Source organism: Curcuma longa, unplaced genomic scaffold (assembly GCF_044706935.1).
Source record: "Curcuma longa cultivar G26 ecotype Majalengka, Jawa Barat unplaced genomic scaffold, ITB_CL_G26_1.1 contig_24577, whole genome shotgun sequence".
In the NCBI taxonomy this organism is placed as follows: Eukaryota; Viridiplantae; Streptophyta; class Magnoliopsida; order Zingiberales; family Zingiberaceae; genus Curcuma; species Curcuma longa.
Window position 1 is genome coordinate 1 of NW_027432473.1, and position 19,932 is coordinate 19,932.

Consider the following 19,932-nt stretch of genomic DNA (forward strand, 5'->3'; position numbering starts at 1 on the left):
TAAAACAAATAATTCTATTGAAATAATCAAATGCATATAATATGAAGATGAAATAAATATTAAATAATTACCAGTTGTTCTATAATATTTTATAGTGAAAATAATACTTATTTATACAAATTAAGTACACCAATTTAATTTTAATCTTCTTTTGAGAATTTTTTAATCAATATTTTATTTGCAGCTACAAATCAAACTGGCGTCCAACGGGCAACAACAACGGCTAGATTCGGTCCGAGAGAAGTCCGAGAAGCCGGTTTACTTAAGTCGACCGGAAACCGGTTCGAGACGCAACGCGACAACGGTCCACGAACGAACTAAACACCCCTATTCTGTTCCAAAATTTCCACCAAAACCGGTTGTTGTGAGCCACTAGCGAAACAACCAAAAGGGGCAATAATGTCAAATTATTATAATGTCTAAAATACCATCACTTTACGGGTAATTCTCCATTTTTTGAACACCTTGGTAAGGGTAAAAACGTCATTATGAAAATAAGCAGCTCCCTTTGTAAATCTCATAGCCACCGACTGGATTTGATCTCGCTCTCGTCGCCGTCTGCAAAAGATCTCAAGCCGCCTTCGAATCGTCTCGTAGCGAGGTAGTCTCTCTCTCTCTCCTCTCCTCTCCTCTCTCGATCTCATTCTCTCTGCGTGCACGGGCCGAATGATCCATCTTTATTGTTAGGGATTTCTTGGTCTTTCGATGCACCAGCAATTTGGGGATTTTTGGTCGTGATTTTTTATTTCGGTAATGTTTGCCATGTTTTGGTCAAGATTTTGGGCTTCTTGAGATTTGTGTGTTTCTTGTATCTGGGGATATCTCGATCGCCTTATAGGATGATTGGATGGTCTGCGATGCGGTGATCTTTGTTAACTGTTGGGTGCTGAGGGCCAAGCTGGGTTTTTACTTGGGGGTTCTTTGACTCTGAGTAAATAGTAATAGGTTAATTTGAGAGATTTATAGATTGGGTACGGATTGCGATTGTTGCCTTGGTCTGGGACGCATACAAATCTTTATTTACCTTTTCCCTTTCATATTTCTCTTGTTATATGTGAATAAGAACTTCTTTAGTCGGAGAACGTTTTTACATTCATGAATATTAAGGCCATTCTTCATCTCACCTTGATGTTCATACACTCTTCTTAGTCTGAAGAGAAGGAAATTCAATTGGTGAAGTCATTAAAGGAATGAAACATATAAGTTAGTAATGCTATTGAGTCTACTCAATCAAATGTAAAAACATACATGCGAAGTAAGAAAAGATGACATGCCATTGAGATGGTTATCTACTTTATGATTTGATAATGCATGTATTTGGATGAATGTTGTGATCTCTCTTTATTATCAACAAGCAACCAATAAAATTGCATCAATAGTTAACGAATGCAAAAGTACTTTTTATGTATGCATGCTACCTAACTAAACACTGTTAATAAACAAATTAAATTAATATCTGATTCACTTCAAAGTGAACAAAAATCAATTAGTTGCACAACTATGGGTGGCGGTGGAAAGATAGTAGACAACGATAATTGATATATATTTTTTAAATTTATTGTCTAAATGGAATATGAAATGAATAAATGCTTCTGACATTGAAACAGATTTTGCAATTTATGTAATGTTTGCTGAAATTGTTGATGTGAGTAATGTAGTTCACATGGTTATGGTCACTCACAATGCAAGTAATTATATACTACTGTGGAAAAAAAACTACGTCAAACATATCTTAAACTCAATTAGTTACTAACTGCTGCATATTCTATTAATCTTATAATAAAATACACTCAATAACATACTTTGTGGGTGTGGTGGCATTGATATTTTTCGTAACTTTTGACCATTAATAACCATAATAATATAATTTATTTATGAGCAAAATATACCATGTCAATAACACATTAATCTTTGAAGTGTTTAGATAAATTGACTCATGTTTTTTTAGCAATTCTTATTTCATCATATGTTCTAACTTTATCATAATGGAGCTCACACAGTTTTTTTAGAAGAAATGATACAAAAGATAGGGTAGAACAAGGACAGTAATTGTACCCAATCCAAGGTGCATGACAGATTTATATGAACAACAACAGCTGTTCTATAATAAAGCTAGTTGTTGTGTTCTCCCATAGTCCAAGCCCAAAGAAGGAAGAGATAAGACAACCCACATATATGTGTATATAATATAATATCAGTTAGGATATTATTCATGTAAAAGTGACTCTTCCTCCGTTCCCCAAAACTCCACCTTATAAACATAGCGATTAGAGATGCTTCTAATTCTTTTTTTTTTCCCATCCTTGTTAGAAATGTTAAGGCTATTGCAAGGTCTTACATTTTTACCATATTTTTGTCCTGCTGGCTTCATGTTATTGCCGAGAGTTGTATCCACCCAATGTATTGCTTTCCACAGAAAAAGGCTGAAATTGATGCACTAGCAAGGTACATTTTTTTCTATATGCACTGATCATGATTCAAACATTTGTTCTCAGCAGTATGTATCTTTGCATTCAAATGCACCAGTGCTTCAGATTACCATACACTTGCACTTTGTTCAATTTTAAATTTTTCTCTCTTTAACAAAAGGTGGAATCCGTCACCCCAGCGGCCCCACACGGTCGATCCTACGACCATCTGTGAGGAGGTAAATCGGGAAGCTGTAGTTGGCCATGACAGAGGAGGGCATTGCCTTGGCTTTGTCGAGATTCGACCCTTGCCCACTTTAGCAACTTTGCTCCGTCGTAACTAAATTTCTCTCTCCGAAAGAGGATTTGGTTGACCTGTTATAGCTTGTCATTTTTTTTTTTTGTAATTTACAAGCCTCAATATCTTGTTTGATGACCTCTAAAATTCCACCAAGGGTAATTCCTTTCGATGGTAGCTTAGTGATGGAACTTCAAGTTATACTTAGCAAATAATATTGTTAGAATGATTGCTAATTTTCTTCCCAGTATGGCTAATGCACTGACTGAGCTGCAGTAGGTCTCTGTTACATGTTGGACTTAATTATTCAATATTTGATGTCTAGTTAAACATTTGAACTTAATTATTCAATTATTTGATTTTAAGTTAACTCTTACATAATATTCAAAATGTAACAGCTGTCAGTGATATTCCCTTTGAGCTTTGAAGCTTGAACAATTCCCAAGCAAGTGCATACAACAGCTTGATTGACAGATTGTTTGCACAATCAAAAGCTTGATTGACAGCAGCATTTAGTGTCTTACAATGGCAAGCATGAATTGGAAATTTTGAATTCAGAATAGCTGCCGATTACTTTTATCTCGCATACTTATCTGTTTGATGATTGGTGTAGGCAACCAATGAGAATCTCCCTCCAAATGTTATTAGGCAGTTAGCCAAGGAATTGAAGAATTTGGATGAAACACCTCCTGAAGGAATTAAAGTGGTTGTTAATGATGATGACTTTTCTACTATCTGTGCTGATATCGAGGGTCCTGGTGAGTGAGTTTATGAGAACATATTTATACATTTTTAACTTGGAAACTACCAGTCGACAACTTTATATTACATAATCGTGCAGCTGGCACTCCATATGAGAATGGTGTATTTCGCATGAAGCTTTTATTGTCTCATGACTTCCCACATTCTCCTCCCAAAGGTATGCTCTTATCTGTAGTAATTTTTAGCACATGAGATAATGTTCCTGCTGCATGAGATAATGTGAGGCATGCTATTACAATGATTAGGTATAGTTTGCAAACCATAAAAACGTCTCTTATTTGCAGGTTACTTCCTGACCAAAATATTTCATCCAAACATTTCGGCAAATGGTGAAATATGTGTCAACACACTTAAAAAGGACTGGAATCCAAGTCTTGGATTAAGACATGTATTGATTGTAAGTTTGGGGGCTGATCCACCTCCCTGTTCTGTAAATTGCTTTCACTCACTACTTGATTTTTTTTTTCTTTTGCTATAACTATGTTTTCTTCATGCACCTAATGTGAACCATTACTGCAATCAATAGGTTGTCAGATGTCTGCTCATAGAACCATTCCCTGAATCTGCGCTGAATGAACAGGCTGGTAAAATGCTGCTGGAAAATTATGATGAGTATGCTAGGCATGCCAGGTCAGATTCTTCTCTCTACCCCCATTAGCACTTGTGAGTCAATCAAACATGGAATTAGGAGAATGATGAGGTTCAGTAAATTTTCTGCCTTTAATTTGAGAAGAGCAATTCAGATATTGGAACTTCTAAACAATCTTAATGGCTTTTATTGTAGATTTCAACTTAAATATATAATAAGAAAGATGATGAATATAAGCCATATATTGTGTTTTTGATAATTTTGATTGCTTTTGAAAGCTAAGAGTTTTGGCGCTACAAACTAGATAATTTCAGATAGAACATGGAATGGCGTTTTGTTATATTCTCCAACTGTTGATTTCATTTCACCTCAAGTTGGCATTCAAACACGGTATCGAATTCAAAATGGAATGGTGGTCTCATTCCTTTAGTTCCTTCCACCACGCTGAGCAATCCACAGTGCTCTTAAACTGGAATGTGAAATAGTTTGCGAGTTCCATCTAACTTTCAATTTCACGATGCTCCTTTGCAGGTTATACACCGGAATACATGCTCTTAAACCTAAGCCAAAAGTTAAAACTGGGACAATCTTTGAGTCCACCACAGCCTTAAATGTGGATCATAGAAACAAAGAATCTACTGGCAAAGAGCCCCAGCCTCCTACACCGTTGGGTACATCTTCGAAAATCCCATCACAAGACCAGAATGCAAGCGTCATCCCGGTAACCGAGCCAGTCATCGGAGCATCAGCACTTCCGAAGAAGGAAGGAGTACTTGCAGTGAAAGCCACTCAGGTAGATAAGAAGAAGATTGACGCGAGGAAGAAGAGCTTGAAAAGACTATAGGTCTATTAAATTAGGTGTCTCTTGTACTGAGTAGTAATAGCATGTACTGTTATGGAGAGGACAAGTTGACAACAATGTACATCTTAATTCTATTCTTTGTAGCTTGTTCATTTCTTTATGTATGCTGGTAACTCTAGATTTGATCTGCTAAAGATCAGTCCTCATCCAATCTAAATTATTTTCATCTGAGGTACCATATATTGTTACACCTATATTGATACATTGGATAAAGACCTGGTCGAGTTTAACCATGGCAATGTTATCTCATTGGTAACTGCTTAAGTTTATTGAACATATGTGTGTTGATTTTTATTTTCATCTATTTCATTTTCCTAAGGAAAACTATTTTTATTCCTGGTAAATTCCATCACAACCAAACACAGTTTAAGATACACAAGCATGCAGATGTGACACCAAAGGATGTAATGAATTCAAATCATTTTGCTGACTGTAATCAAACTAAACTTTGTATCCGAGAAGCTGAAGTAACAATAACTCCCAACCAAAGAAGGAACATTTCCTTGTATGATGATCACTTGATCTCAAACATAGCTAATGACGATAGATTCATCGACTCTATTGTTGAACGGCTAAAATATATGCTCTATACTGGTATGACATCGACTTTTGAAGAATCCTCACATCTCAGTATTAAACCTTCGAGATTTACTGGAAGAATGCACTTCGACCATTGGTATCCAGTCGAAAAGGGCTCTGGAGGCTGTACTATCATTAATACGTTGTCATTCCTTTGGACAATCCCCATGACGCTGATAGTGCTGCCTTCTTTTATGTAGCTACAAAGAAAATGGTGGAATAGTAAGTTCATGCATAATCGATATATAAAGTAAAGTAAAAAAATGAGTATCTAATGAGTTGCTAGCTACCCTTCTTTCAGACGCATTGCACGATCATCACTTGAAAGATTCCTCTTGCGCAACCAATTGAGAAAATCAGGAGCCAAGTCCTTGTTTGTTGTGTTTATGTCAGCCACGACAGACTCATCCACATATGGGGTCACCTGAGCACCACAGCCAGCTTTGACCAAAGCTCGTAAGCCCGACTGGAAGTCGGAGATATAGAAGTCAACCACATGCCTCTGCAAGTAGAGTGTTGGCCAAAAGATCAGACAATACAATGTAAAGAAATGAACTGAAGAGGGGACTCAGGCAAATGTAGCTATTGAAACAATATTTATTTATGTCTTATTAAACTCAACTATGACAGGGAGAGGTATACCTCCATTGATCTTAGTCCCCATGTAAAACGACGATGCATGGGATTGACAGCTTTGGAATCCCAATCCCTATACTCATATAGAGATGTGGATGTATAGACACATCTAGGAACTTTACAATATGAAGACTCAAGGGGAAGATTACCACAAGTTACAACCTGAGAGAAGCTTTACATTTTATCAGAATTTAATTGAACAATGGTTTAGAAAGTTAACTAATTCAGAAAAAGTTACATACCCCAGTGACCTTAACATATTGCCCATCTTTTGCACTTTGCAGCTCAGCATCAGGGTATTGCGCAATGAATCTTATAACCGCTCTCTTTCCATAGAAAACGTTCCAAATGAAAAATGTGGCGACTGCTATAGAAGTAACCAGAACAACAATAAGAAGGACAGCATTGTGGACAGCACCAAGAATGAAGCCTCCTGCCATAAACCCCATCACAAACAACAAAACTACAGACCACAAGATTGCCTTTGGTAAACTCCCCTTGAGTGGATAATCGCCATCCCGACTAAGATTAGTGATGGCTTGATTGCGTGCAATGCTGTTTTTATGTAGCTTCATTGATCCAGATGAGTCAAGTGGACCAGATACTTTACGAGGAGCACCATTTGAGTTTAGTGGTCCAGAACTAATTGGCCCAGACGTGATCAAACCAGTCTTTGGCAGCACTGGTGGGAGGGGGCCAGAATTCTGGCGATTCATTCCGTTTACTATGGATTGAGGACCAGATGTCTTTTTAACTGAATCCCCATGCTTAAGTGGTCCAGAGTTAGACACCTGCCTGCTTACTGAAGAACCAGAACCAGGAATTGAGGAAGAGAGAGAACCAGAATAGCCGGTTCGACCAGAGGCATTAGGCATGACAGGTCCTGAGTGAGAAGATGTGCCTCTGAAGGAAGCACTGGTGAGAGGTCCAGATTTTCTGGACTTCTCACTGTGAAGATCAAACATTTTACCAAGTTCACCAGATTTCTTGACATCTCCACCAGTGTATGGCATGGCAACTGAGCTCATTATTGGAGGCTTCTCCTTTGGCTGCTCAGGCCTGCCTGAAACATACAAGCCATTGCTGAGCTGATGTGATGGGAATCTTGAGCCCATTAAACTTTCTAAGAATAGCTCCAATAGATTTTTGTCTTCTACTATGATTCACAGAAATCAATGTTGAGTTTGAGCTTCTGCTATTAGGAAATTGCTTAGGATCCACATTTTCTCAGCAAATAACCTGTGCCAGAACAATGAACTACATTATAGATCATGAAGGTGGATCCATAGTCCATACCAATTGAATCATGAATTTTTAAGACAATGTACACGTTTAGTATGCCCCTCAACAAAAAGAGAACATGCAATTTTTAAGACAAAGAAAAACTAATATGCATATCAGTGTCGATTGGGATAGTGAATTTGCACATTAAACTTGAAACTATAATTGTTTGAGTAATTGAGACCATAAAAAAAACTCCTAGCTCAGAATTATTTCTACTGTTTTTTTTTCAGAAAGCAACTTCAAATCCTTTCTTACAAGTCTAAAATCCAATGTCCTCTCTGCTTTCTTAGGCAGTTTTGATATAGTAAATTCAATGATTCCAATGCATCATAAATGTTAAACTCATATTTAAATTCACTCCTTCAAAAAACAATTGGAGTAATAAGGAAACTCTTAATAATATGGTAAGAAACAGGCAGTAAACTATCTGGTGGGACAAAGTTTCAAGAAGAAAAAGTCTACATGTCCCCAACTAAGGGAGCAAAAAACTGAAAACTATTTGGCTGTTTATCTCTATTGAACAATACCAGTAGAAAGTTCTCATAGCAAGTCCCCAATGACTCCAAAAAGTTACTTAACAAGGAAAACTAAAATTCCATGCACGAATTGTACAATCTCATCATGTGTACTTTTGCAAATGGCATCCCTCGTATGGATAGGCAAAATCAAGATAACCCAAATCATCAATTGATGGCATTCAGTTGGCCTTTCCAAACAGTTTGTACTTTTTTTTTGGGACTTCATAGCCCTCCCCATATGTAGATCAACATTATCAAATCGTAGGAAAAACACTTTTAAAACGAAGAGTAATACTAGCACTGACTTGCTACTGTAATTCCAACTCATACATTGGCAACAGTCTTTCTACTATGCCAGCAATTTCAACTTGAAAATACAAATATAAGATGTACACTTATTATGTAATTTGCAATAACACTGCATGTCTGTTTGCAAGACCTATGGTAAACTACACCTGGTCAGGTCGATATCAAACCTATAATGGAGCTCATTCATGATCACAAACTAAAATCATGTAGACAAAGTGATGGCCAAAAGTTCTGAAGAAATGACTTCTGCATATATTCAGATCTAAATGCAATCTACCATTACTGCGAGGCAATAAGTCAACAGCAAAGACAAAATACATTCCTTCATCCCATTCTTGATCTACTAGACTTATGTGAAAGATAAACACACAAACAGCAAGAACTCATTTTTTTTAAATATGAAAACAAAATCAACTACAAATTCTGACATGGAAACTTTGAAACTTAAGCTTCTATAGTCCTAATCTACCATTACTTTGAAGCAATAGGTCAATAGCATAGACCAAATACATTCTTTCAAGACATAGAGAGCCATCTCCAATACATCTGAAATACCAAATCAAAGGCGATGCGCAGTTTCATTACTATTTTTTCTTGAAAAAACAAGCATTGCTAAAAGATCTGGAGGAAAACATACGCAATAGACAATAGAACAATCTCTCACTTTACTCAAACTCCACCTTTTGCTATCTTTGGACAGAATCAGAAAATCCAAACAAGCGTATCCCCATCTCCAAATTCCATGGATTGATAAAATAAACACACATTTCAGTTCAACCGAGAAATGTACTGCATTTAAAACTCAATCGACGTTAGAAAGGGAAAAGAATTTTCCAACTTTAGATGTCAACGATCTCAAAACTTCCAAAGCACAAACTTTTTAGATGCCAACAAGCTCAAAGATGAATTTTTTTTAAAAAAAAACAAAGTACAAAGAAAGTTTAATCCACAACGTGCAAAAGCCACAGATCATAAGAAAGGACTCGAATTGACAAGCCAAAGAGGGGAAACAGATCTCCAAATACCTCCAGAAACCGACCAAGATCTGTGAGATCAACAGTACTCAAGCATGAGGCGGATTGAAGTGGAAATGGATGATGGTTAGCGAGTGTCTACAGCTGCCAGCAAAACCTCGGAAGAAATAGAAAGACAAGGAGAGAACGAGAATGCGTACGTTGAGATCACGACTGCGACCACGATCACGATCACGAACCCTTCACTCCCATGACCATGGTCCCTTCTCTCGGATAATTATAATTTAAAAAATTCGCCTTTTTTTTTCTTTCTAAAATGATTAATTATTAAGTCGCAAACTTAATAGAATTAAATTTTAAATTTAAATTCAAACTCGATTTGAATTATTTAAATTTAAATTATTTAAATTAGCATGACAGTATTACATTTTGAAAATCAATATTATTATAATATTAATTTTTAAAAATTTAACATCACAATAATACTGATTCAAAAATAAAAATATAATAAAATTAAACAAAAGCTCATGAACAACTCGTGAATACTCAAATAAAATATTATAAATTTAAAATTAATTTAAAAAATTATTCAAACATATTGAAATTCGACTCGAATTTGATATTTTTTGAATCAAATATTGTTAAGAAAATGACTCTCTAATCTTTTTCCTAATATTTTACTTTCTTATATATAAAACTAAAATAAATATAAATACACATATTGAAAATTAATTTATTTGAAAAATATTTTTAAAAAAAATTGGAAAAATGTCATCATCACATGGTGGAGCAGCTGTTCCACATGGCTTTGGTGAGCCACCAAATTAGTCATCAAAAAATGGCCCCCACATTTCATTTGTTAAAATCTTATAATTATTTATTTATTTTTTTTCCCTTTGAATTCAAGTTAAATCAAAACTTGTTCATCACTCCATTGAGTTAGGTAAGTGCCAACAACTGGAAGAAAAAAAAAGTGAATTAATTACCACAATCAATTGTTATTTCTTGAGTAAGCAACTAATTTAATTAATTACATATTTTGCACAAATATTGAATTTCAATTTGGTCCAAAATTTGTGTTAAAATTATTTTGAGCCTGTCATCTTTTAAATATACAGAATCATGTATATTAATTTTAATTTTAAATATTTTGAGGAGAGTGTGCTTGGATTGTGTATTTCTTAAAAATGGGAGGGACTGAATTTGGACTTCTGTATCAGCAGGAGCCGTTAATAGAAAAAAGACATAGTTGGAGGACTAGAAAGAAAAAATATATATAAATTATGGTTTCATGAAATACTAATTAATTCTTGGTTTAATTAAACAATATATAAACATTTAGTTTTGAAACTTGTTAATGAGTCTTGTTAATCCAAGTTTAGCTGTTTTTGGAGTTGGGCTCAAATATATAAAGGAAACTACTAAAAAATTGTTAAAAAAATTATTTTTTTATAAAGTTTTTTTAAAATAATTCAGATATCCATGATATGATTAATTTAGATGTGATTGATCCAGTCCAATAAAAAATTTATCGCTAGCTAATAGAGTAAATTCAAAAGTATATGTGACTCTGTTCTTCTGAACAATGAACGTCTTTAATTTTTCATTCCATTAGATCATGCAATGCGTCGTAGTTGAAATTCAAATTATGAATACTTAGTAAATCATTGAGCATTAAGTTTTTTTTTTTGATAATAAAATATTTAATTATTACAATTTGACTAATCTTGGATGTGATCGATCATATTTCATGAAAATTTTCTATTGGCCATCAGGATAAATATGAAACGTATGCGACTTCATCATCTCAGCGGTTCCTAATTTTTTCATTTCACATGAAAACCATCTGTAAGGAGGTAAATCGAGAAGCTACAGTTGACCACAACGGACTCTAGCATTGTCCTCGACTTTATGTGAGATTCGCACCTTATCCACTTTAACAACTTTGTTCCGTCATAACCAATTCAACTATGCTCCAGAAACACTTTCTCACCACTCCATCATTGTCTAAGGGCTTTGTCATGATCACGTAGATGTGATAAGATGTGCCAATTTGCCAATTACATGCTAATTATGATTTTGATGACGATGATAATACATATTTTTCATTAATTATGCTAAAGAAACAATCTCTTAGTTTTCAAAGGGAAAGAATTAATATAAAATTTAAATATCACTCAAATGCATTCGTTTCATACTACCGCTAAACAATTTATAAATATCATTATGATTCGAATCTAGCGATTATTAATAATATATTTGTGAATATCAAACTAAAGAAGGCTCACCAAACACAAAAGATTTATCGTAGTAATATCAAAAGAAAACATATTTTCATTAATCAAAAAATAAGGAGAATACATAAACATATTGATTTCACTATAATAGTTATCGATATTTAAAAAGTACCAATTAGTCTATAGTTTTGAAAGATTAAGAGCAACTGCCAATATATAACTGAGTTGGTTACGACAAAGTAAATTTAGAAAAAATGGCAAGAGTATAAATCTTGATGAAGCTGAGCAATACCTTTCTTTGTCGTAGCCACTTTAATTTCTCGATTTACCTCCTCGCAGATGGTTACGATGAATTCCATAATTAAAAGGTTATCTTTCTTTTATTGGAATCGTACTTTTTAAATTTATTTTTATTAAAAGAAAGTCTTACTTCATCAGTCCTACTGTAAATGTAAAATGATATAACCATTTTTCAAGTGTATTATTCAATATTATTATATCCTATCGTACTTATTAAATTCTAATTCAGTCGGGTGCATTATAACATTTATGATTTTATAGTTATTATAATACATGTTCAAAAATTTTATATTATAACAACTACGATTTCATAATTATTACAATGCAAATTTAATTTGTTCGTCTAATATTTATATTGTAACAGTTACAAAATCATAATTACCATATATATTATAACAATTATGATTTTATAATTACTATAATATTTATTCGATTCTTGAGTTGATTCAATTGGAAAAAAACAGGACAGCCGGTTCAACAGCGGGTTTATTTATTTCAATTATTCCCATATCCACGTCGGCGATAGACATGACACGTGCGCATTGATCCGACAACGCGTACGGCTAGGATCAACCTGTGACGTGCCCACTTCGGCTCGCCTCGTGTTAAAAAAACACACGCCCTCTCTCTTTCTCTCTCTACTTCGGCAATGGCGGAAGGAGGAAGAACTGCTACCATCGAATCCGATCCACATCCGGATGGTATTGACTCTATGAGGCCCCAGGTGCGTGCAATCTCTAGTATCCTTGCGATTTTGCGTAGTCGATTTGTTGGATCGGGACGGTGTACTGGATATAGGGTTTCCATCCCATCGGTTTGAGAATCAAGCTCGAGTTTTTGTTATCGTGTTGTTGTATTTCGTGATTGAATGCGTGTGTTTCATCTCTTCAAAGTTGGATGGGCGGTTTTGGTCGATTGGTAGCGGATTCTGGAAGCCTTTGTATCAAATTAGATATGGGAGCTTGGCGAAAAGTAAACTCGTGTGTAAATAAAAGGGCAGCCCGGAAGGATCTATTGCAGTCTTACCCTGCTTGCAGACTATCTCCGAGAGAGATATGAAATTCGAAATCAGATTCGATATTTCATCTAAGTTGAATAACCAAGGATTGTGCTGTGGATTCTGATAATTCTAGAAGTTTTTATTTGGTTATGATCCAACGAAGAAAAAAACACAAAACGAAATAATTTTTCTATAAAGGCTCCACTTCAAACTCGTGTGGAACTGGAATTGTCTTTGTAAGAAAATTAAGGTTTTCAAGAATGTAAAGAACAGCATTAAGCAGCAGGAGGAGCAGCAGCACAAGTGACTACTACACAGGCTTATTAACTTCCCGGACACGCGCAGAGTTGAACACTCAGATAGATCTCAACTTACCAGATTATTCCTGAAACTCGAGCACATGATCCAGAAGATACTCGGCGGCGAGCTCCTCGTTCTTGTCGCAAGCAATGAACGCCTGCAACACAGCAGCGCGACTGAAGCCCAATAACTCGAGCTGAGAAAATAAGGACGGGCCAAGTTAGTAACACTACGTACACAGGTTATCGAAATGGAAAACACAGGAGATATGGTACTGGATCTAGTTTCTCCATATATCCATTAATAAATCTTAGCAACCACTGAGAGTTGTACATGAACTAAACTACAATTGGAAACAAGTATAGAAGAAGAGGATATGCATACATCTTGATTTCTCTAAACCTGCATCATACTCTTTGTTATTGCTAGTGCTTTGGTAGGTGCTTTCTCTCTTTTTCCTACACTTTTTTTTATAGCGTTTCTTCTCCGGGTGACAGACAAATACAATTGAAGGATTAATTGTAGAAAGATAATCTTCCTATTTAGATAGTTCCTATCCCAGTCAGTACCAGCCAAACTGTATAAGCCAAGAGCAACATAGAGTGGTACTAATTCATGCCAACAAATTAAGCATTAGCAGCCAGCCGAAGCAATAATGGACTATGGCGATTCACACTGATTGACGCTTGAAACCATGGACACTGAAGAGAGTTTCTCTAGTGTCTCTCATTTTTCCAGTAATGATAATTGAGAGATAGAAGAATAACAAAATGGTTTCCAACTAAAAGTTATGTGAATGTGTAAGATTCACAGCCTTCGACATAATATTGAATCTAAGTAGGTTACAAATAAGGGAATGTTGCGCACACAAAAAGTATCAATCATCACAAAATAATGGGTTTCTAATGGGTTGACCAAGTTGTTTGAACACCACTATATTTTTTCTTAGAAACTGAAAAATATTTCATTTAACCAATTGTGCAGCGAACTATTCATACAAACACTTCTCTCCTGTCGCGGAATGCTAATACAGAGATCAACCTTGTATTGTCTCTTAAAAAGATTGAACTGACATAAAACCAGGAGTATGAAGCTTTTGTTAGAATTGTAACAACTAAATGACAATTATCCTTCTTTGCCAATGATGTTTCATCCATCTAGCAGGAAGAGAGACTTGAGCAAGGGAAGGGGCATATGATTCATCACGTCAAAAAAAAAAAAAAAAAAAAGAGAAACATGGAACGGGCACGGCAATCTTTATAACAAATTTTCTAAAAAGAAGGTACATAATAGGGAAAACAAACAGGAAAAAAAATCTGTCAAATATAAAGAAGGCCAACTTACACGTTCAATGGCTTTACGCTCCTCAATAGCGACAGAAAGGGCTTCCAATTGACCGAGAAGATTGCTATTTTCCATTGATTAATAAAAGTAAGAAAATTTGATATGTTTACTTGAAACGAGGTGAACGAATGAAGTACATTTTCCTTACCCCTCAGCGTCAGTACCCTCAGCAGGTTGGTTTATTAATCGAAGGAACTCTCCTTGATGTTCCTGAAAGAGCCTCATAAGCTCAGGATTTCGATTCCCCAACTCTTGCAGCATGCGCTGAAAACAAGATATTATTTGATAGAGCAAAAAACATGAACATGCTAAATGGAAGAAATGAAAGAACCTGTAAGATTTGCGGATTTGCCTGGATCAAAGACCGCAAATCAAGGATGTCCTCACCAGCATCAGGATAAAAAAGGGGCAAGCTCTATAAATTGTGGATGATAGTGATGTCCACTTATTGTACATATAAATAGTAGAATGGACTGAAGCACATGCTGCGGTTACCTGGGGAAGGAGGTCCAAAGGATTAGAATTAGGACCACTAGAAGGAACCGAAGGCTGAACTGCTGGCGGAGCTTCAACTGTAGAACTGAGAGTTTGCCTGCTAGGAGGTGCCTGTGCAATGGTTGAGGCTTCAGCATTCTCAGGAATACACTGACACATGTTCAGATCTTATAAAACATAATTTGCATAAAAAGATTATGGGACAATCATGTCTAGAAATCTGCAGGGGGGAAACTCTATAGAGAAAAGTTGGTCTTATTGCCAAATATAAGTTTTATTGTACAATGTGATAAAGCTCCATGGAGAATGAGATTCATGCAGTCTAACCCCAGATAGTTAGGACAAACATGGCTTGATGATAGTGTTAATGATGACGACGTTGTTGTAGAATGTGATGTGAAATCGCACACAAACAAGAACAATAACTATTTGGAGGAAAAAGCATTCAACATGTCTTTTAACAAGAGAGATAACCACAATGCACAAGTGGATCTTACAGAGCATAAATATTCGACTGCACGCTCAGGATTGTTATATGCAGCATGCAAGGCCTGAATAACAAGGTCCCTCTCCCAAGCCCCCCCCCCCCCCCCCCCACCCATGTCAAGAATTTGTTTGATGGTTTGCTCCAAGTTGCCATAGGAAGTGATGGCCTTAGGAATATTTTAGGTAGAAGTCTATAATTTGAAATGACCATGTATTTTAGGTAGTTGACTGTGGTTGGAATGCATATGTTAATAATTTCTATACAATCAACATATAATAATCATAAAAACTGTCTGATGCAAACAATATAAGATAAATTGGGGAAGTTGCACCACATATTGATAAATTATACTGAGGTCTACTTTCCATGAAAATAGAATAGTAACGAGATCCACATACTAGGGAGAAGTCCATGTATTTTCCTACTATTGGTGCCAGAAGCAAAACCTTGAAATGAGACATTAGAAAATGCTTTTTGGTCATTCAATATCAATGGGCCAATTTTTCACTCCTGGTGGTGACTATACCACTAACTAAAGAAAGAAAAAATGATTACACATCACATGCAAGTAAAGGGCAGCCCGGTGCACGAAACTCCCGCCATGCGGGATCCGGGGAAAGGATCCATTGTACGCAGCCTTACCTTGCCTTTGGCAAGAGACTGTTTCCAGGATTTGAACCTGTGACCTCTAGGTCATATGACAGCAACCTTACCGTTGCGCCAAGGCTCCCCTTCAAAAAGGGCAGCGCGGTGCACGAAGCTCCCGCCATGCGGGGTCTGGGGAAAGGATCCATTGTACGCAGCCTTACCTTGCCTTTGGCAAGAGGCTGTTTCCAGGATTTGAACCCGTGACCTCTAGGTCACATGGCAGCAACCTTACCGTTGCGCCAAGGCTCCCCTTCTACACATCACATGCAAGTATTTGCATTTCTTGCACTTCTTATCATTTTGCAACTTCTGATGTCACATTGTCCAACTAATTAGCACATAAGACAATTTTTGAAAATACTTACACATCACATGCCAGTATTTTCAAAAATTGTCTTATGTGCTAATTAGTTGGACAATGTGACATCAGAAGTGGCAAAATGATAAGAAGTGCAAGAAATGCAAATTAAAAATGGACTTAAGCACAGATCAAGGCAATCTACATCAAGAGTTAAGGTTTACTATTGTGCAGAAATAAAAAAAAGCAGTTTTTATGTTCTTAAAAATAGTACATTGGTTCAAGGATTTAAGCATCTATATCACAACCAATGTATCACATGAGGGATATAATAGTTGCAGCCAGGCGCAACATAAGTTTAAAATAAATTGGTGCGACCATGTAAGATACAATTCACTACCCATTTTGTCAGAGATTAAAAAACATACAATCGTAAAGAAGTAAATCTACGATCGTATAGAAGTAAATCTTTGTTTCCATCCCTTAGATTCTACTTATGATAAAGCAAGATCAAGTTTTCTTTTATTTCATCATTCATAAAAAGCAAGCAACATTTTTAGCACTAACTTATCAATCCATGGACTAAATGAACAAATAAACTCAACATCCAGTGACTAATTCAGTGACACAATCATAATCATCATAAAAGTCTAATGACGGAGGCATGTACCTTGCTCAGCATTATAACAAGAAAGCTATTATCAGATATTTTGTTATCTGCCAAGGTAGTATCATCTTTTAGGATTTTTCCTTCATGTATAAGCATCTGCTGCACAGCCGGATAAACAGATTCTCCTTGAGATGTCTCAATACTTTTTTTAACATCAACAACCTGAAAAGCAACTAAAGAATCAGATAGGGATGATCTATTCAGATCATAGTCAAATTATAATAATCAGCATTTACAACTGCAAAGAGCGTGGGGAAGAGAGCTTGGAATGTGTCTGACAGGGGCATGTTAAGGGTTTTTATATTGATCCATTGCACTGAATGCTCTAGTAAGGAAAGACATGTGAGGAGGGCATTGAAATTTTATGGCAAGGGACAAGTACATGTAGGAGTTAGAAGAAATATAGTAAATAATAAATAGAAGTATAGGACTATGAGATTATGGCAGTGGACAGATACTGCCTTTCCTTTTCCTACCACTTCTTATTTATGAATTGAGATACTACAATACTGACAATTGTCATATGCAATAATTCAAAAATGCATTCGCCACTTCTTGTCCAGATAAAGGGTTACTAGCTTTCTGCTGTCTATTCTCCCTTTCTTCCATCCTCTTGTTCAATGTTTATAGCTAAACATTTAGCCTATGGTCCAACGGAAGGACAAGATCCATGTCACCAACTGGAAATAGTAGCGACTAACACTTGATAATCACGACAATGATGAGCTAAACTATTAGGTAGAATGAACCACAATTAACCGAATACTATGTGGTTCAATTTACTCCAGCCAATTTCAAATGGTTTTATACTGAAAGCCCACAGATCAAACTTAAAACCTACATAGAAACATATATGTGAACATCTGGAAAAGGAATCAGTCAATACTAAATTATACTATATAGAACAACTTATAACTTTAGGCAAATTGTTTAAGTAACACATTTAGAAGAATGATTTCTGATTATTAGAGAAATTGTATAGATATAGCCTTTTAGGAGGTAGGATTGGGTATTATGTCAAGTCTGTGGGTAAGTATAATTCATTGACCCTTGTATAACCTATTTGCTATTTTATAGTTGCTTAATTGAATTGACTATAAATGAATATATTGGGGTAAAAAATATATTTAAGATAGTGAAAATTTAAATTATATGGATATTACTAGTAGCTATGTAGCCCTTCATAAAGTTTAATAGTGGACTCGATTGATGTAATTGACCTCAAGTAGTTGAGGATCTAAAGTTGTCAAGTTGGTGATCAGGACCTCAGGATCCTACAATCTAAATTGGCTCGATGATTCAAAACTCAACAGGATTTCACAGTGCTAGGATTTAATTCGTCTCTATTGCCATGACCATACCCAAAAAACATCTTGATCCACACAATGTCTTAAAATAGCAAACTTATATTCATATAGATAATTTAAAATTTGGGGTGAGGATCTCACGAGCCTACGATAACCATCGCCAAGTAAGATCTCTTTCCACAAAATCATGCCTTAAAAAAAATCTACATTCAGATAGACATTTCAATATTTTGTATTTGATAAAAGATTGACATCTTTTTCAAACCATAATCCAAAAAAAAAAAAAGAGGAATTATGTTAGAAGTCTCTTAACTTCCAAGTAGTAAACAAGTTTGTCACCTTTTCGTTTTATAAAAGTCAGCTAAACCAAAATTTTTTGGAATATCAAACATCATAGTTAAATGTTGAAATTATGTGACGTTTAACTAACTTTCAATCTCTCACAATCATATTTCATTGTTCATGTTTTTTCCACAAGAAAAATATGCTTTGTGATAAACAAATCTTGAAATGTTTCCAATGATACCATATATTGAAAGTTAATATCTATGATAAATTTTAGTTTTCAAGTATAATTTTAAAAAATAATTGTGGAGTTGTGTGAAATTATGATCCCATGTTGTGCTCGTGTGATTTCATTCAATGAACCTTATGTCACTCCTGGGCAGAATTAATTGAGATTGTTCTAGCAATGTACCCTACTCACCAAACAAAATATCTAAATAGAATATGACCAAGTCAGCCAGTAAACTTGTTGATTCATCTCTCACATGCAAGATCTCATAGTAATTTATGAGAGGTACAGTCGAACTCAGTGTGCCAACACATCAATTACTTCGTTTTTACATCAAAATTTGATCAAAATACTTCAAAGTTTATAAGCACTACATTTTTATCTTGCACTTCTTCAAGGTTCATATTTTTTCGGTAACGGTCCATTATTTTGTTAGTCAATCATCAAAATACTCAGCGAAGCAAATGATGTCTAAATAACAGCACACCAAAAATCAGCTAAAAGAGTTTATCAGAAAAACCGCATCCAATCCAGATACGTCTCAAACTACCTGCACAAGGAAGATGAGACACGAGAGTACGAAATCCTTAATCAATACGTCGTTGTAATTCAACCAACACGTGTTCTAACAAGAATAAATTGAAGCGATCTGGGTACCAGTCTGCTCAATACCGCCAGGTAATCCGTACCCGCATGAGCTTATTATTTGAGACCGACGATCAAAGTGCACAAATGACTATGAATTCCAATCCGGCAATACAGTATAGGAGACATCATCTAACATGTGGAACTGCGAACGAGTAAATAACCAAACAAATGCGGAGAAACCCCATACGGATCAAGAAACGTACCGTGTCGCCAGGGTTGGCGTCGATCTGGAAGCTGGTTCCCTTGAGAGTCTTCACGGAAAGCCTCATCTCTCTCTCTCCCTCCCTATCTATCACTTTCACCGGCGAAGTTTCCGATCAATGTTTCTGGACTCCTCCGAGAACGATGGGGCGACGTGCATTCGGGACGCCCTCTTCCGCAAGCTAAATAACAGAGAGCGAGCGAGCGAGTCGTCGTAGGTTGTGTGATTACCTGTTTTGTATATAATACGCAATACCATTCGTT

At 35.7% G+C, this 19,932-nt stretch overlaps 3 protein-coding genes across 5 annotated transcripts; 1 reads left to right on the forward strand and 2 right to left on the reverse strand.

The window, feature by feature from the left end:
* Nucleotides 1-552: 552 nt before the first annotated feature.
* LOC141818370 (ubiquitin-conjugating enzyme E2 22-like) lies at nt 553-5,089 on the forward strand. The gene is made up of 7 exons (XM_074705880.1): nt 553-601; nt 3,105-3,234; nt 3,320-3,464; nt 3,548-3,625; nt 3,753-3,865; nt 3,995-4,098; nt 4,589-5,089. The coding sequence occupies exons 2-7, from the start codon at nt 3,232-3,234 to the stop codon at nt 4,899-4,901; spliced, it is 756 nt and encodes a 251-aa protein (XP_074561981.1). The 5' UTR covers nt 553-601; nt 3,105-3,231; the 3' UTR covers nt 4,902-5,089.
* Nucleotides 5,090-5,350: 261 nt separating this feature from the next.
* LOC141818369 (putative membrane protein At1g16860) lies at nt 5,351-9,346 on the reverse strand. 2 transcript variants are annotated; one of them, XM_074705878.1, is made up of 5 exons: nt 9,271-9,346; nt 6,377-7,373; nt 6,141-6,296; nt 5,789-6,000; nt 5,351-5,698 (listed from the first exon to the last, which is right to left on the reverse strand). In XM_074705878.1, exons 2-5 carry the CDS (start codon nt 7,247-7,249, stop codon nt 5,506-5,508), a joined length of 1,434 nt encoding a protein of 477 aa, XP_074561979.1. In that variant the 5' UTR covers nt 7,250-7,373; nt 9,271-9,346; the 3' UTR covers nt 5,351-5,505. The 2 variants fall into 2 exon arrangements, with proteins under 2 accessions (XP_074561979.1, XP_074561980.1); XM_074705879.1 differs by lacking the exon at nt 9,271-9,346 and adding an exon at nt 8,910-8,931.
* Nucleotides 9,347-12,961: 3,615 nt separating this feature from the next.
* Nucleotides 12,962-19,810, reverse strand: LOC141818368 (ubiquitin receptor RAD23c-like). Of its 2 annotated transcripts, none has more exons than XM_074705877.1 (7): nt 19,671-19,810; nt 16,999-17,160; nt 14,896-15,006; nt 14,732-14,815; nt 14,549-14,664; nt 14,401-14,464; nt 12,962-13,252 (listed from the first exon to the last, which is right to left on the reverse strand). In XM_074705877.1, exons 1-7 carry the CDS (start codon nt 19,734-19,736, stop codon nt 13,136-13,138), a joined length of 720 nt encoding a protein of 239 aa, XP_074561978.1. In that variant the 5' UTR covers nt 19,737-19,810; the 3' UTR covers nt 12,962-13,135. The 2 variants fall into 2 exon arrangements, with proteins under 2 accessions (XP_074561978.1, XP_074561977.1); XM_074705876.1 differs by having other exon boundaries at nt 14,896-15,045.
* Nucleotides 19,811-19,932: the final 122 nt, after the last annotated feature.

Coding starts and splice junctions, on each gene's coding strand:
- LOC141818368 (XM_074705876.1), bottom strand. CDS start 19,736: ATGAGGCTTTCCGTGAAGACTCTCAAGGGAACCAGCTTCCAGATCGAC. Junction 17,161..19,670: donor ACGCCAACCCTGGCGACACG/GTACGTTTCTTG, acceptor GTTGCTTTTCAG/GTTGTTGATGTTAAAAAAAG. Junction 14,816..14,895: donor CTTTGGACCTCCTTCCCCAG/GTAACCGCAGCA, acceptor CACAATTTATAG/AGCTTGCCCCTTTTTTATCC.
- LOC141818369 (XM_074705878.1), bottom strand. CDS start 7,249: ATGGGCTCAAGATTCCCATCACATCAGCTCAGCAATGGCTTGTATGTT. Junction 6,297..6,376: donor AATATGTTAAGGTCACTGGG/GTATGTAACTTT, acceptor AGCTTCTCTCAG/GTTGTAACTTGTGGTAATCT. Junction 5,699..5,788: donor GCAATGCGTCTGAAAGAAGG/GTAGCTAGCAAC, acceptor TTTTCTTTGTAG/CTACATAAAAGAAGGCAGCA.
- LOC141818370 (XM_074705880.1), top strand. Junction 3,626..3,752: donor CCCACATTCTCCTCCCAAAG/GTATGCTCTTAT, acceptor TCTTATTTGCAG/GTTACTTCCTGACCAAAATA. Junction 3,866..3,994: donor GATTAAGACATGTATTGATT/GTAAGTTTGGGG, acceptor TGCAATCAATAG/GTTGTCAGATGTCTGCTCAT.